Source organism: Oncorhynchus mykiss, chromosome 12 (assembly GCF_013265735.2).
Source record: "Oncorhynchus mykiss isolate Arlee chromosome 12, USDA_OmykA_1.1, whole genome shotgun sequence".
Classification (NCBI taxonomy): domain Eukaryota; kingdom Metazoa; phylum Chordata; class Actinopteri; order Salmoniformes; family Salmonidae; genus Oncorhynchus; species Oncorhynchus mykiss.
The window spans coordinates 15,016,701-15,031,570 of NC_048576.1; the positions used below are offsets into that span (position 1 = coordinate 15,016,701).

Here is a 14,870-nt window from a genome sequence, read left to right on the forward strand (position 1 = left end):
ATATGGGCTTGAAAGTCTTTCCTGATGCCTCACCAACAAGATAAACTCTCTGTGTTTCAGGGGCCAGATTCCCTCCAAGGCTGAACTCAGTTATTTAGGAATCGCCAAAACCCTGGATATGTACGGAGTCGATCTTCACCCTGTGTTTGTAAGTAGTCACATGCGCCCGAATACAACAGGTGTAGGTAGACTTTACAGTGAAATGCTTACTTACAGGCCCCTAACCAACAATGCAGTTTTAAAAAATACAGATAAGAATAACAAAACATTAAAATAACAATAGCGAGACTATATACAGGGGGGTACCGGTACAGAGTCAATGAGATGCTTGTTAGAGCTGTATTCTGTGGTTTAACACGAGCACGTTGCCTTGATAATGTTCTTTCTTATTGTCCTAGTCTCTTTGTGTCTGGAGAGATGACTATGTTCCTCTTTTCTTATCCTTTGACACATACCTTAATATCTTTACTGTGTGTTATTTCTGGTTGGGACATAGTATGTAAATTGTGCTTAGAATAATACCTATTATTGTGGTGTGTTTCAGGGTGAGAATCAATCTGAATACTTCCTGGGGTTAACACCTATTGGAGTTGTTGTTTACAAGAACAAAACACAGGTTGGGAAGTATTTCTGGTAGGTATTGTTTTTGGATGATTTGTATGTACATTGTAGGAGTAAATAAGGAATATGATAGTTTGACCTATAACTCCCACTTCTGACTCTATTTTAACAAACCTAACGCAGTAGCGTTAGTGCTATAGGTTCAGGGGTGTGTCAGAAATATTTGTGCTATTTCCACTATCACAATTATCAACAGACTTGCTGGCGTTGGTGCGAAAGGGCTGGGTTTTGATGAATTAACAAGTTGTGGGTGTGTCGAGGCTTGGCCCCTCACTGGCCAATCAGAATGTACTCCATGGCTAAATAATTGGTTGCTTTAAGTTGTGTATTTACAGTCTTTTATGTATTGCCTTGGAATCAACTCAATTTCCAATGTTTGTCCTTTATACTTTGTTAAATGGCTTACAGAAACAAAATTACACAATGTAGACTATCTTTGCTAAATACGTTAACTTGAAACCAATCTAAGTAATTGCATGGCTTCAATAGCATTCACACTGATATAGGTGCTAGGTCTACTGTAAATTGTATTATGGCTGAGCATCGACATGCCAAACATTGTCAATAAACAAGATTCAATAAATGATTGATAAGGCCTAAAAAGAGAGCAAATAATTTCATTCAAATTTTAAATGAAGCGACAACTTGTTTTAAATAGACTACATCTAAATACACTTACAGACACCATCATTTCTCCCCGTGGGCATATCATTTTAAAACAACACAGACTATAGAGGGTTTTCCTCACATCCAGACGTTTCACAGTAGCTGGACAAAGATCCAATATAAAGAGAAAGGGAGAACGTCCACTCACCGTTATACTGCTCCCAAATATGAATATATGTGGAACCATCTTACAGATCAGATCACATTTACCCACCTCCAGCATCTGCATTGCAAGCTCGCCACGGACGTTGCCACCATTAAACAAGGAAAGGTAAATCATTCTAATAACTTTGGTTGTAATAAAATGTAACGAAAAACAACCAATCAATTTTTTTTAAACAACAATAAATAAATGTGAAATGTAATGATATCATGAAATCGCCAGGATAAAAAAAAGGCATTGCTGTTGAACCAGCCTTTGTTATAGCAGGCCTAAAGGAGTGCTTGGGTTTTGAACAAATGAAACTGAAAACAAGCCATTTTTACAGGTTACAGATAACTTCAAAATATGAGGTTCACCGGTGCTGTCTGGGATGGCTGGGTGACCTGTCCCTGGTATTCAGAGGTTCTCATCTCTCGTTTCAGGATGGACATGTAGCCTACATCATGGAGGGGTTTTTACGCATGCCCAAAACGGGACCTGCATGGCTAAAATAATGTGGGCCTGCCTACAATGCATAGATAAAAAGGGAATGTCACTGTTTTAAATTCTCAAACATTATATTTTAATACATCTTTGGTGATTAAGATTTATTTACAAGTGGTCTCAGGGGCCAGTCTTAACTACTTTGCGATTGCATTGAGCAGAAAAAACTTAATTGAGAGGAGTGGAGGCTATACTTGGTTTTTAATCAAATAAAACAAAATAAAAACTTTCATCTTTTTAAGGACACACCTCAAATATTTCCACCCAAATCAAGTTTTATTTTTCACATGTGCCGAATACAACAGGTGTAGACTTTACAGTGAAATGCTGAATACAACAGGTGTAGACTTTACAGTGAAATGCTGAATACAACAGGTGTAGACTTTACAGTGAAATGCTGAATACAACAGGTGTAGACTTTACAGTGAAATGCTGAATACAACAGGTCTAGACTTTACAGGGAAATGCTGAATACAACAGGTGTAGACTTTACAGTGAAATGCTGAATACAACAGGTCTAGACTTTACAGTGAAATGCTGAATACAACAGGTGTAGACTTTACAGTGAAATGCTGAATACAACAGGTCTAGACTTTACAGTGAAATGCTGAATACAACAGGTGTAGACTTTACAGTGAAATGCTGAATACAACAGGTCTAGACTTTACAGTGAAATGCTGAATACAACAGGTGTAGACTTTACAGGGAAATGCTGAATACAACAAGTGTAGACCTTACAATGAAATGCTTACTTACGAGCTCTTAACCAACAAGTTACTACCCCTTAATTAGGGATAGGCGTCCCGTCAACGGGACAGTTGTAAATCATGCAGTGCCTTGTGTCACGATCGAAGATTTTAGAAAAACAACAAATGTCGGTGCATATAAGTGTCTTATATCAGCTGAAAGCTTAAATTCTTGTGAATATAACTGCACTGTCCAATTTACAGCAGCTATTACTGTGGAAAAAATGCCATGCTATTGTTTGAGGAGCGCTCCTAACAACAAAACACTTTTTTTCACTGCGATATGTTTGATAAATTCACCTTTTGCAGGTGAAATGTGTACTTACATTCTCAAATCTTGCTCTGATTTATCTTCCAAAGGGTCCCAGAGATAACAAGAAGTGTTGTTTTGTTAGATAAAATTATTTTTCATATCCTAAAAAGGTCCATATAACATGCACGGTCGATTTTGTATTTCCACTCGTTCAACTTGCAATGAAAGGAATCTGTGAAAATCTGATCCTAAACGTTGTTTCAACCAGTCACGTTAATATTTATTCCTCAGAGTTCCAAGAATGTAACCAGACTTCACGATATCATTAGGGGTGTAGTATATCCTATAGGACACCAAATTTGGTCAGAGAGTGATGCCTTCATGGCACGCCGATGACGCGGGCGATCTTCACTTGATCGACTGTAACTTTGTCAAATAAGCACAAATCAGGGTCAAACAAAGCTGTGAAATGCAATCGCTAGATAGCCAATGAGCTGGGCTTTACGGGAGTGTCCGGAAACCCCGTATCTGTCGCCAACTGTAGCTGCTAACCTTGTGTGACAGCAAGCCCTTTCCTTTTGGGCAAAAATGATAAGAATATGGAGAGTTATGAAGTTATGAAAACTGGTTGTTTTGCAAATGTTGAACTTACAATATGGCAAACAATACTGGAAAAGCTCAATCAAAGTCCAAGTATACAGATTTGACATTATTCTTGCAGAAAATGTAATGTGAATGTTACTGTCTCCTTCATGATTTTCCCAAATGTACCTGGGTGACTTTACACTAAATGTCATGTTGAGTGCTCATACTTATCCATCTGAAACTTTGCACATACACTGCTGCCGTCTTGTGGACACCATCGGAATTACAACCAGAGTGATGGGTAGATGTGGGACCTTTCTGTTGCATTTCAAAGATGGTGGTAGAAGAAGAAAAAAAAGTTGTTTTTTTCTTTGTATTTTCTTCTAACAGATCTATTGTGTTATATTCCCCTACATTCAATTCACATTTCCACAAACCTCAAAATGTTTCCTTTCAAATGGTACCAAGAATATGCATATCCTTGCTTCAGGTCCTGAGCTACAGGCAGTTAGATTTGGGTATGTAATATAAGGCGAACATTTTAAAAAAGGGGACTATATAAAATATTTACTAAATAAACTGAAGTTAAAAAAAAGTTACACAATAAAATAACAATAACAAGGCTATATACATGGAGTACCGGTGTGGGGGTACAGGTTAGTCGAGGTAATTGAGGTAATATGTACATGTAGATAGAGGTAAAGTGACTATGCATAGATTATAAACAGTGAGTAGCAGCAGCATAGAAAACGAGGTCAATGCTAATAGTTTGGGTAGCCATGTGATTAACTGTTCAGCAGTCTTATGGCTCGGGGGTAGAAGCTGTTAAGAAGCCTTTTGGACCTGGACTTGGCGCTCCGGTACCGCTTGCCGTGCAGGAGCGGAGAGAACAGTCTATGACTAGGGTGGCTGGAGTCTTTGACAATTTTTAGGGCCTTCCTCTGACACTGCCTGGTATAGAGATCCTGGATAGCAGGAAGCTTGGCCACAGTGATGTACTGGGCCATACGCACTACCCTTTGTAGCGCCCATCTGAGTGCAAACAAGCTGATATAAGACAGGTAAATTGCCGAACTTGGCGTTACGGCTGGAAAAATGACTGTGCGCCAGTTTTTACATGACGAAATTGCAAAATAATACCAGCCAAAAATAGAGCCCTTCATATTAGTTAGATAACTTGCTGCAGTATTTATGAGAAAATCAACTGTGACTAAGCTATCATACCTGTTAATAAACATCTCATTATCTGTTTGTTAATTTTTGATCATTTTAGGCCAAGGATAACAAAAGTGCATTTTAAGGAAACACAGTTTGAGCTTCAAGTCGTTGGAAAAGATGTAAGTTGTCAGTTATTAACTTTCAGTATTATCTACATAAGGAATGTTGTGTGAATTTATGGACTGAATTTTCAACCTTGGCTTTCTTTGTTTGTGATTATTCTGTTTATTTTAGCATGTTTCATAAACTCAATAGTTTGATTCACACTATAATTCACACTAGCAAACTTGGTGTGACTGAATCAGAATCAATTTGTTTGGATATCACAGTTGTAGAAAACCTCATTATAATTTCCCCCCATAGTAGACTTCAATATAAGGCATAAAATAAAACTGACTGAATGTTCCAAGGAGTAGTTGCAGTACTCCCATGTGAAACCTTGGAAGGTCAATCGTGTGTTTGATCTTGAAAGATTTTGACATCCGCCTAATGTTTAATGAGAGAAATGAAAGAAACATGACAGAGCAGAACTACGGGACATGGTTGCAGCCTTGAAAGCTCTCTCCCATTTTCACTGATGTTCACTTCACAGGTGCAAATGGGAAGGGAGACACTTCACACAAACTTCACTTCCTCAAAACATATCCAGCTTAATGATGAACCTTTGGGTTTTCTGGGAATTTTCAAACTTACGCTTTTGGGGAGGATTTCTTGATCATTTTGGAAGTGATCTGGGCCCACACCTTCAGATATCACTGAAGCAGAACAACTTTTCTCCTCTCTCTGTTGAGAGAGTGTGACTCATTGAGACCTGTGTGTCTTGCTGAATGAAATATTGAATTTGGTTTATTCAGTCGATTCATTTTCACTGGTGTGTGTGCGTGCGTGTGCGTGCGTGCATGTGTGCCTGCATGTGCGTGCGTGCCTGCATGTGTGTGCGTGCCTGCATGTGTGTGCATGTGCGTGCGTGCCTGCATGTGCGTGCGTGCCTGCATGTGTGTGCGTGCATGTGTGTGCGTGCCTGCATGTGTGTGCGTGCCTGCATGTGTGTGCATGCGTGCATGTGCGTGCGTGCGTGCATGTGCGTGCCTGCATGTGTGTGCGTGCGTGCTCCAGCTAGCAACCTGAGAGTCTCATTAACCCGAGGCAGTCAAGCAGCCAGAGACCCATGAGAAGCCCATTATTGACAATACACTATCCGAGCAGCTCAGAAGACCAGAGCTTAATTGAAATAAAATAAAGAACCAAGGATCAACAGTAGCTACCTCCTCTTTGAGACTAGCTGTAGAGGTTAGAGTGTGAGCCGTCCTCTCTCTAAAGTCTGATATCTATTATCCTAATGACCGAACACAGACATCCCATATGGGTGAAATATTACACACTACCTGTTCATTTGCTGTACATGTAATGGTACATTTGTCAGGAGGGCCTATCCACCACCACCGAACACCACCTAATTATGTAGCCGGTTGTTTTCACAATAAATGATGAAGCAAACGTCCTTTGTTATGGTATATGTTAGAATTATAAACTGTGTAGTTTGGGTTCTGGATGCTGATTGGCTGAAACAGCATTCCAGTCGTGTGTCTATCAGACAGTATATTTAAGCAATAAGGCCCGAGGAGGTGTGGGGACTGCGTCCCTTTTCGACTCAGTAAAATCGGTCTATTGGCCTTCTCTGTTAGAGCTACAATATACTGGAATTCAATGCCCATGGACTTGAGAAACTGCACTGATTATTGTACTTTTAAATTTCAATTGAAACATGCCTCAAATCTATCCAAATCTGTACACATGAGTTGTCTGTGGTTCCTCATATGTAAGACGACAGTTGATGATGGTGGTGTTGTTGTTAGAATGATTTATTATTGGATGTAATGTATTTGTATTTTGTATTGTTTTAGTGTGTATGTGTATTGTGACTGTGTAATTGTCCTTAGCTGCCCTGGCACAACGGCTGCAAATGAGCTTTTGGCTAACCCCGGCACATTTACATGGATATTGCGTTATTGTAATGTTGATGTTGATTAATGTGCATTGTCCCCTATAAATAAATAAATAAATTAAATGTATACCTCTGGGGTTTGTGATATATGGCCAATATACCACGGCTAAGGGCTGTATCCAGACACTCCGTGTTGCGTTGTGCATTAAGAACAGCCCTTAGCCGTGGTATATTGGCCATATATCACACCCCCTCGGCCTTATTGCTTTAATATACAGTGGCAAGAGAAAGTATGTGAACCCTTTGGAATTACCTGGATTTCTGCATAAATTGTTCATCAAATTTGATCTGATCTTCATCTAAGTCACAACAATAGACACACATAGTGTGCTTAAACTAATAACACACAAATTATTGTATTTTTCTTGTGTATATTGTGTATACATCATTTAAACATTCACAGTATAGGTTGGAAAAAGTATGTGAACACCTAGGCTAATGACTTCTCCAAATGCTAATTGGAGTCAGGAGTTGACTGCAGGTGCACAGCGCAGAATGCTCAATGAGATTAAGAAGAATCCTAGATTGTCAGCTAAAGATTTACAGAAATCTCTGGAACATGCTAACATCTCTGTTGACGAGTCTACAATACGTAAAACACTAAACAAAGAATGGTGTTCATGGGAGGACGTCACAGAATAAACCACAGCTGTCCAAAAAAAACCCATTGCTGCACATCTGAAGTTTGCAAAAGTACACCTGGATGTTCCACAGCTCTACTGGCAAAATATTCTGTGGACAGATGAATCTACAGTTGAGTTGTTTGGAAGGAACACACAACACTATGTGTGGAGAAAAAAAGGCACAGCACACCAACATCAAAACCTCATCCCAACTGTAAAGTAAGGTGGAGGGAGCATCATGGTTTGCGGCTGCTTTGCTGCCTCAGGGCCTGGACAGCTTGATATCATCGATGGAAAAATGAATTCCCAAGTTTATCAGGACATTTTGCAGGAGAGTGTAAGGCTTTCTGTCCGCCAATTGAGGCTCAACAGAAGTTGCGTGAATCATCAGGACAACGACCCAAAACACAGAAGTAAATCAACAGCAGGATGGCTTCAACAGAAGAAAATATGCCTTCTGGAGTGGCCCAGTCAGAATTCTGACCTCAACCCGATTGAGATGCTGTGGCATTATCTCAAGAAAGCAGTTCACTCCAGACATCCCAATAATATTGCTGAACTGAAACAGTTTTGTAAAGAGGAATGGTCCAAAATTCCTTCTGACCGTTGTGCAGGTCTGATCCGCAAATACAGAAAACGTTTGGTTGAGGTTAATGCTGCCAAAGTAGGGTCAACCAGTTATTAAATCCAAGGGTTCACATACTTTTCCCACCCTGCACTGTGAATGTTTACACGGTGTGTTCAGTAAAGACATGAAAACGTATAATTGTTTGTGTGTTATTAGTTTAAGCAGACTGTGTTTGTCTATTGTTGTGACCTAGATGAAGATCAGATCAGATTTTATGACCAATTTATGCAGAAATTCAGGTATTTCCAAAGGGTTCACATACTTTTTCTTGCCACTGTATCTTATTGATTTAGCTGCTGAATGTGATTTGCATTATTTGTTTGTTTGTTTTTGGTATAAGAGATTGTTGTTGTTTATTTACAGTGCACAGAGACGTCGTTCTTCTTCAAGGCACCCAATAAGACAGCCTGTAAACATCTGTGGAAGTGCTGCATAGAACACCACACTTTCTTCAGGTAAAAAACGTCATACTGATGCACACACACCCACACACACACACACTGTCATAGGCAAATACTACTACACCAACACTATTATAACTTCTCAGTTAGAATCTCTACTACCTTCCACAGGTAAGAACCCAAACTATCTCACGTTCAGTGAAAAATGATCCTCCCTCCTATCTTCAACACCATCACCCACACTATTCCTACCAAAGCCCTTCTCTGTCACCCCCCCCCCCCCCCCCTCTGTGTCATCCCCTCCTCTGCCAACCCCCCTATGTAAACCCCCCCCGTCAACTCTCTCCTGTGTCATCCTTTACTCGGTCATCCCCTCTGTCATCCTCTCCTCTGTCAATCCCCTCCTCTGTCAATCCCCTCCTCTGTCAATCCCCTCCTCTGTCAATCCCCTCCTCTGTCAATCCCCTCCTCTGTCATCCTCTCCTCTGTCAATCCCCTCCTCTGTCAATCCCCTCCTCTGTCAATCCCCTCCTCTGTCATCCTCTCCTCTGTCATCCCCTCCTCTGTCAATCCCCTCCTCTGTCATCCCCTCCTCTGTCAATCCCCTCCTCTGTCAATCCCCTCCTCTGTCATCCTCTCCTCTGTCATCCTCTCCTCTGTCATCCCCTCCTCTGTTATCCCCTCCTTTGTCATCCCCTACTCTGTCATCCCAACAGGAAGTAACACTATCACATACCTCTTAACATAACTATCCCAGAAAAGCTCAATTCGTTACAAGTCAAATCCCCCAGTGTCCCTCAGTCCTTGATCAAAATGAACAAGGCCCCTGTCTGGCAGCACAGTGCAGTGCGATCTCTGCTCTGCTCTGCTCTGCTCTGCTCTGCCCTGCTCTGCCTGCCTGTCTGTCTGTCTGTCTGCCTGTCTGTCTGTCTGTCTGTCTGACTTGATGAGAAGTAGGATGATATGTGACCTAGCCTACCACGCAAAGGCATTATGTTCCCTGGCTGACGCAGACATGCTCAGGAAAGTGATATCACAACTTAAGCCTTCTACCTGCCTTCTCAAGTTTTTTTGTCACCCTTGGTGAACATTACTCAGAGAAAAACATTTCACGTGGCGTTCGACAAGGTTCAACTGTATTAGTGATTTAATTAATTGGAAGGCTCACAACTTCTTCCAGCTAAAATGAAGACGTATTGTTGGAGCTAATGCCCAGAGAGAGAATCTAGACATACATTTTCATTCACAGGTAATAAAGGTCAAACGTCAGGTAAAAAACATTGGTGTTATTTTCCATTCTGAACACAATTTCAAATCATACATTAGGAAGGTGACAAAACTAGCTTTTTACCACCTGAGGAACATTGCCATGGTGCTGCTGTTTCTCTCTCAGGCTGATACAGAGAGAATCATCCATGCTTTTGTTACAAGCAGTCATAACTACTGTAATGCTCTCCTGTCAATAGAAAGCTATTGGTCAACTGTAAAACCTACAGAATGCTGCAGCACGGGTACTGCCAAGACCAGTACGGAGAGCACACATTACACCCGTTTTAAGGTCTCTGCACTGACTTCCTATGAGTTTTAGAATACATTTCATCTATTTGTTTTTAAATCAATCCACGATTGTGCACCCCAATACATGTCAGACATGCTTTTAGGTTATGTAGCCAGTAGGTCCCTCAGGTCCTCTGGCACTGGCCTTTTAACTATCCCAAAGCCTAGGACCAAGAGGCATGGAGAGACAGCCTTTAGTTACTATGCCCCATGTCTCTGGAATAGCCTGCCAGATGCCTGAGGAAGGCAGAGACATTGGACATTTTTAAAAGGGATGTAGTAAATATTTCTGTTTTTATTCGTTTTTTTTCCTGTGAATTACATTGTGTTGCATTTCATGTCTGAAATGTGCTGTAGAAATAAAGCTTGATTTGATTTGTGCGTACATCCGTGTGTGGCCTAATGAGAGCAGTCTAAAGAGCCTGGGCGGCAGCGCGACGCGTGGGTCGCTGGATTTACACTGTTTAATCAGCTTGTGAGCCCTTTAGTGAGGACAGTCCCTGGACCACAGACAGACCTGGAGCTGGCAGGCAGGCAGAAAGGAGGGGGCGTGACAGGTTATACCTACCCCAGGCTTATAGGCCTCTGGGAGGGAGAGGGGTGGAAGGGTGGGGTGTGGCGGTGGTTTGGGTGAGAGAATGGGAGAGACTTATGCTGTGACGAGACTATGGAATGGAGGTGGGTGAAGAGGGCATATTCCATTGGATGAAATAGGCAGGAATATGCTGCAGCTTTAATCTAATCAAATGTTATTGGTCACATACACATATTTATCAGATGTTATTGCGGGTGTAGCGAAATGCTTGTGTTCCTAGCTCCAACAGTGCAGTAATATCTAACAATTCACAACAACACACAAATCTAAGAGTAAATACTGGAATTAAGAAATATAGGGTGAGTGGATCTACTATACAAGTCCTTATAGACAACGGGAGAAAGAACGAGAAGAGGCAGTTTTAGCCTCGTTGTGTGTACTAACTACATCCATTTACCTACACTACCTTTCGCCCATCTATCTTTCCATCCGGGTGTTTTTCAACAGTGATTTGAGTTCTCTGCAGTGTCTGAGCCCTGTGGGATAGGCCCTAGCAGTAGTGGTGTTGGTTTTGAGAGAGGCCTTAGCTCAACGCTGTAGTGGTGTTAGTGGTGTTGGTTGTGTTAATAAAACATGGCTGGGTGAGGGACTGCTAGAGGCTTTTAATAATGAGCAACAGCCAGAGCTTCTACTTCACTTCTGTACAGTAATGGACTAATGTACTGCTAGTACCATCAGTACACACACTCACACTCTCTCTCTATATCTCTCTCTTTCTCTTTTTCTCTCGCTCCCGAGTGGCGCAGCGGTCTAAGGCACTGCATCTCAGTGCAAGAGCCATCACTACAGTCCATGGTTTGAATCCAGGCTGTATCACATCCGGCCGTGTTTGGGATTCCCATAGGGCGGCGCACAATTGGCCCAGCGTCGTCCGGGGTAGACCGTCATTGTAAATAACAATTTGTTCTTAATTAACTGACTTGCCTAGTTAAATAAAATTACAAATATTAATTATTTGTCTCTTGCTCTATCATTCACACTCACACACTTACATTTGCTCATAGAACTAGACAAACTAGACATGTAACATAGAATGCCCACTCAGATCACACCCTGACCAACCACAACATAGAAATATACAAAGTAAACTATGGTCAGGGTGTGACAGTACCCCCCCCCCCAAGGTGCGGACTCCGGCCGCAAAACCTGAACCTATAGGGGAGGGTCTGGGTGGGCATCTGTCCGCGGTGGCGGCTCTGGCGCTGGACGTGGACCCCACTCCATAATCGTTTTAGTCCACCTCCTTTGCGTCCCTAGATAGGTTACCCTCCTTAATGACCGCTCGGGACAGAGGGACAGCTCGGGACAGAGGTAGCTCGGGACTGATGGGTAGCTCAGCACTGAGAGGAAGCTCAGCACTGAGAGGAAGCTCAGCACTGAGAGGAAGCCCAGGCAGGTAGTTGGATCTAGCAGATCCTGGCTGACTGGAGAATCTGGAAGAGTCTGGTCGACTGGCAGATCTGGAAGAGTCTGGTTGACTGGCAGATCTGGAAGAGTCTGGTCGACTGGCAGATCTGGAAGAGTCTGGTCGACTGGCAGATCTGGAAGAGTCTGGTCGACTGGCAGATCTGGAAGAGTCTGGTCGACTGGCAGATCTGGAAGAGTCTGGTCGACTGGCAGCTCTGGCTGCTCCATGCTGACTGGCTGCTCCATGCTGACTGGCAGCTCTGGCTGCTCCATGCTGACTGGCTGCCCCATGCTGACTGGCAGCTCTGGCTGCTCCATGCTGACTGGCTGCTCCATGCTGACTGGCTGCTCCATGCTGACTGGCAGCTCTGGCTGCTCCATGCTGACTGGCAGCTCTGGCTGCTCCATGCTGACTGGCTGCTCCATGCTGACTGGCTGCTCTGGCTGCTCCATGCTGACTGGCAGCCCTGGCTGCTCCATGCTGACTGACGGCCCTGGCTGCTCCATGCTGACTGGCGGCCCTGGCTGCTCCATGCTGACTGGCGGCCCTGGCTGCTCCATGCTGACTGGCGGCTCTGGCTGCTCCATGCTAATTGGCAGCTCTGGCGGCTCCTTGCAGACTGGCAGCTCTGGCGGCTCCTTGCAGACTGGCAGCTTTGGCGGCATCCTGCAGACTGGCAGCTCTGGCGGCTCCTTGCAGACTGGCAGCTCCTTGCAGACTGGCAGCTCCTTGCAGACTGGCAGCTCCTTGCAGACTGGCAGCTCCTTGCAGACTGGCAGCTCCTTGCAGACTGGCAGCTCCTTGCAGACTGGCAGTTCCGAACAGGCGGGAGACTCCGGCAGCGCTGTAGAGGCGGAAAGCTCTGACAGCGCTAAACAGGCGGGAGACTCCGACAGCGCTGAAGAGGAGGAAGGCTCTGGCAGCGCTGGACAGGCGAGGCGCACTGTAGGCCTGATGCGTGGTGCTGGCACTGGTGGTACTGGGCCGAGGACACGCACAGGAAGCCTGGTGCGGGGAGCTGCTACCGGAGGGCTGGGGTGTGGAGGTGGTACTGGAAAAACCGGAGACGCACTGGGGACCAGCTGCGTAGAGCCGGCTTCATGGCATTAGGCTCGACGCTCAATCTAGCCCGGCCGACACGCGGAGCTGGAATATACCGCACCGGGCTATGCACCCGCACTGGAGACACCGTGCGCACCACTGCATAACACGGTGCCTGTCCGGTCTCTCTAGCCCCCCGGTAAGCACAGGGAGTCTGCCCAGGTCTCCTACCTGGCGTAGCCATACTCCCTGTTAGCCCCCCCCCCCAAGAAATGTTTGGGGCTGCCTCTCAGGCTTCCATCCGCTACGTCGTGCTGCCTCCTCATATCTGCGCCTCTCAGCTTTCGCCGCCTCCAGTTCTTCCTTGGGGCGGCGATATTCTCCAGGCTGAGCCCAGGGTCCTTTACCGTCCAGTTCTTCCTCCCATGTCCATTTCTCCAGGTGGTGCAGCCTCTCCCACTGCAGCTGCTCCTGCTGCTGCTGCCTCTGTTCCTTCTCCTGCTGCACCTTGGTGCGGCTACACTCCCCTGGTTTAGCCCAGGGTCCTCTCCCGTCGAGGATTTCCTCCCATGTCCAGAAATCCTTACTATGTATCTCCTCTTTTCGCTGCTGTTGCTGCCTGTTGACACGCTGCTTGGTCCGTTGGTGGTGGGTGATTCTGTAACGGCTCTCTTCTATCTCCTCCTCTGATGAAGAGGTAGAACAAGGATCGGACCAAAATGCAGCGTGTAGATTGCGATCCATGTTTTAATGAACAAACGTAAAACACGAATCAATACAAACACTACAAAATAAAGAACGTGATGAACGTAACGAAAACCTAAACAGCCCTATCTGGTGAAAACACATAGACAGGAACAATCACCCACAAACACACAGTGAAACCCAGGCTACCTAAATATGGTTCCCAATCAGAGACAATGACGAACACCTGCCTCTGATTGAGAACCATATCAGGCCGAACATAGAACTAAACATGTAACATAGAATGCCCACTCAGATCACACCCTGACCAACCACAACATAGAAATATACAGACACACACGCCAGTCTCGCACTCTCTCAGACTCAGAGCTTAGAATTTGAATGAAGCTTCTAGTGGTGTACCAGCAGTAATTCTGTCATTAAAGCAGAGATCAGAACAAGAGACATGCTGGTCTGTAGCTAGGAGAGAAAGTGAAATAGGGCAGCAATTCAGTTCTCTTCTCTCTTCTCTAAAAGAATAAAAACTACAAAGTGGATTCAGCATTCAAACACGCATTGCCGGTTACCTTTTTGAAAGATGCAATATTTTAATTTCAGCCTAAGCGTTTAATCCTCCTTAACATGGGTTAGTCGCTTTGGAAATTCATGAAGGGAAAAATAATGCATTTACTACTTGTGTAATAATGTACTGTAGAAACTTCCCCACAATATTCCAGGAGACTTTAGTAGAAGTATAGTATTTTCACATGCTTCATCTAGGCCTTTTCTCCATGGTTGTTGCTTTTTCTTAGAATGCCAGAAAATGATGGCAACACACTGACAAGAAAACTATCCAAATTTGGTTCCCTGGGATCTAAGCATCGGTACAGGTGAGCAAACCTCCATTCTATATCCGCTTCAAAGCTAGCATCCTTAATTGAAACAAAAACAAAACTATCAGCCCTCCTCTACTTTGGTAAAAAGCTGAGGGATGGGCCTGGAGAAATTTAACCCGTCTCAAATTCATATAGAGAGCCATGGATGCAAAGAATAACCATCCATGATATACATTTTGAGGCTATACAGTGTTTGTTTACATTTACATTGTTTACAAACATTGGAGTAAAATAAGCTTATATTTAAGGTACTGATAGGGTACACGAGTTAAACTAAGCTCATGAGGCATTTATAAG

The 14,870-nt window shown here is 43.8% G+C and overlaps 1 protein-coding gene across 2 annotated transcripts in view; it reads left to right on the plus strand.

Annotated features, from left to right (window-relative positions):
* LOC110536794 (band 4.1-like protein 4) overlaps positions 1–14,870 on the plus strand; it is a 105,510-nt gene that overhangs the window by 59,996 nt on the left and 30,644 nt on the right. The window contains exons 8-12 of one of the 2 annotated variants that reach the window (XM_036936998.1): positions 61–148; positions 545–633; positions 4,791–4,854; positions 8,355–8,446; positions 14,490–14,567. In XM_036936998.1, the coding sequence (XP_036792893.1) occupies positions 61–148; positions 545–633; positions 4,791–4,854; positions 8,355–8,446; positions 14,490–14,567 (411 nt within the window). The remainder of the gene's footprint in view (positions 1–60; positions 149–544; positions 634–4,790; positions 4,855–8,354; positions 8,447–14,489; positions 14,568–14,870) is intronic. The other variant, XM_036936999.1, reaches the window with a different exon arrangement.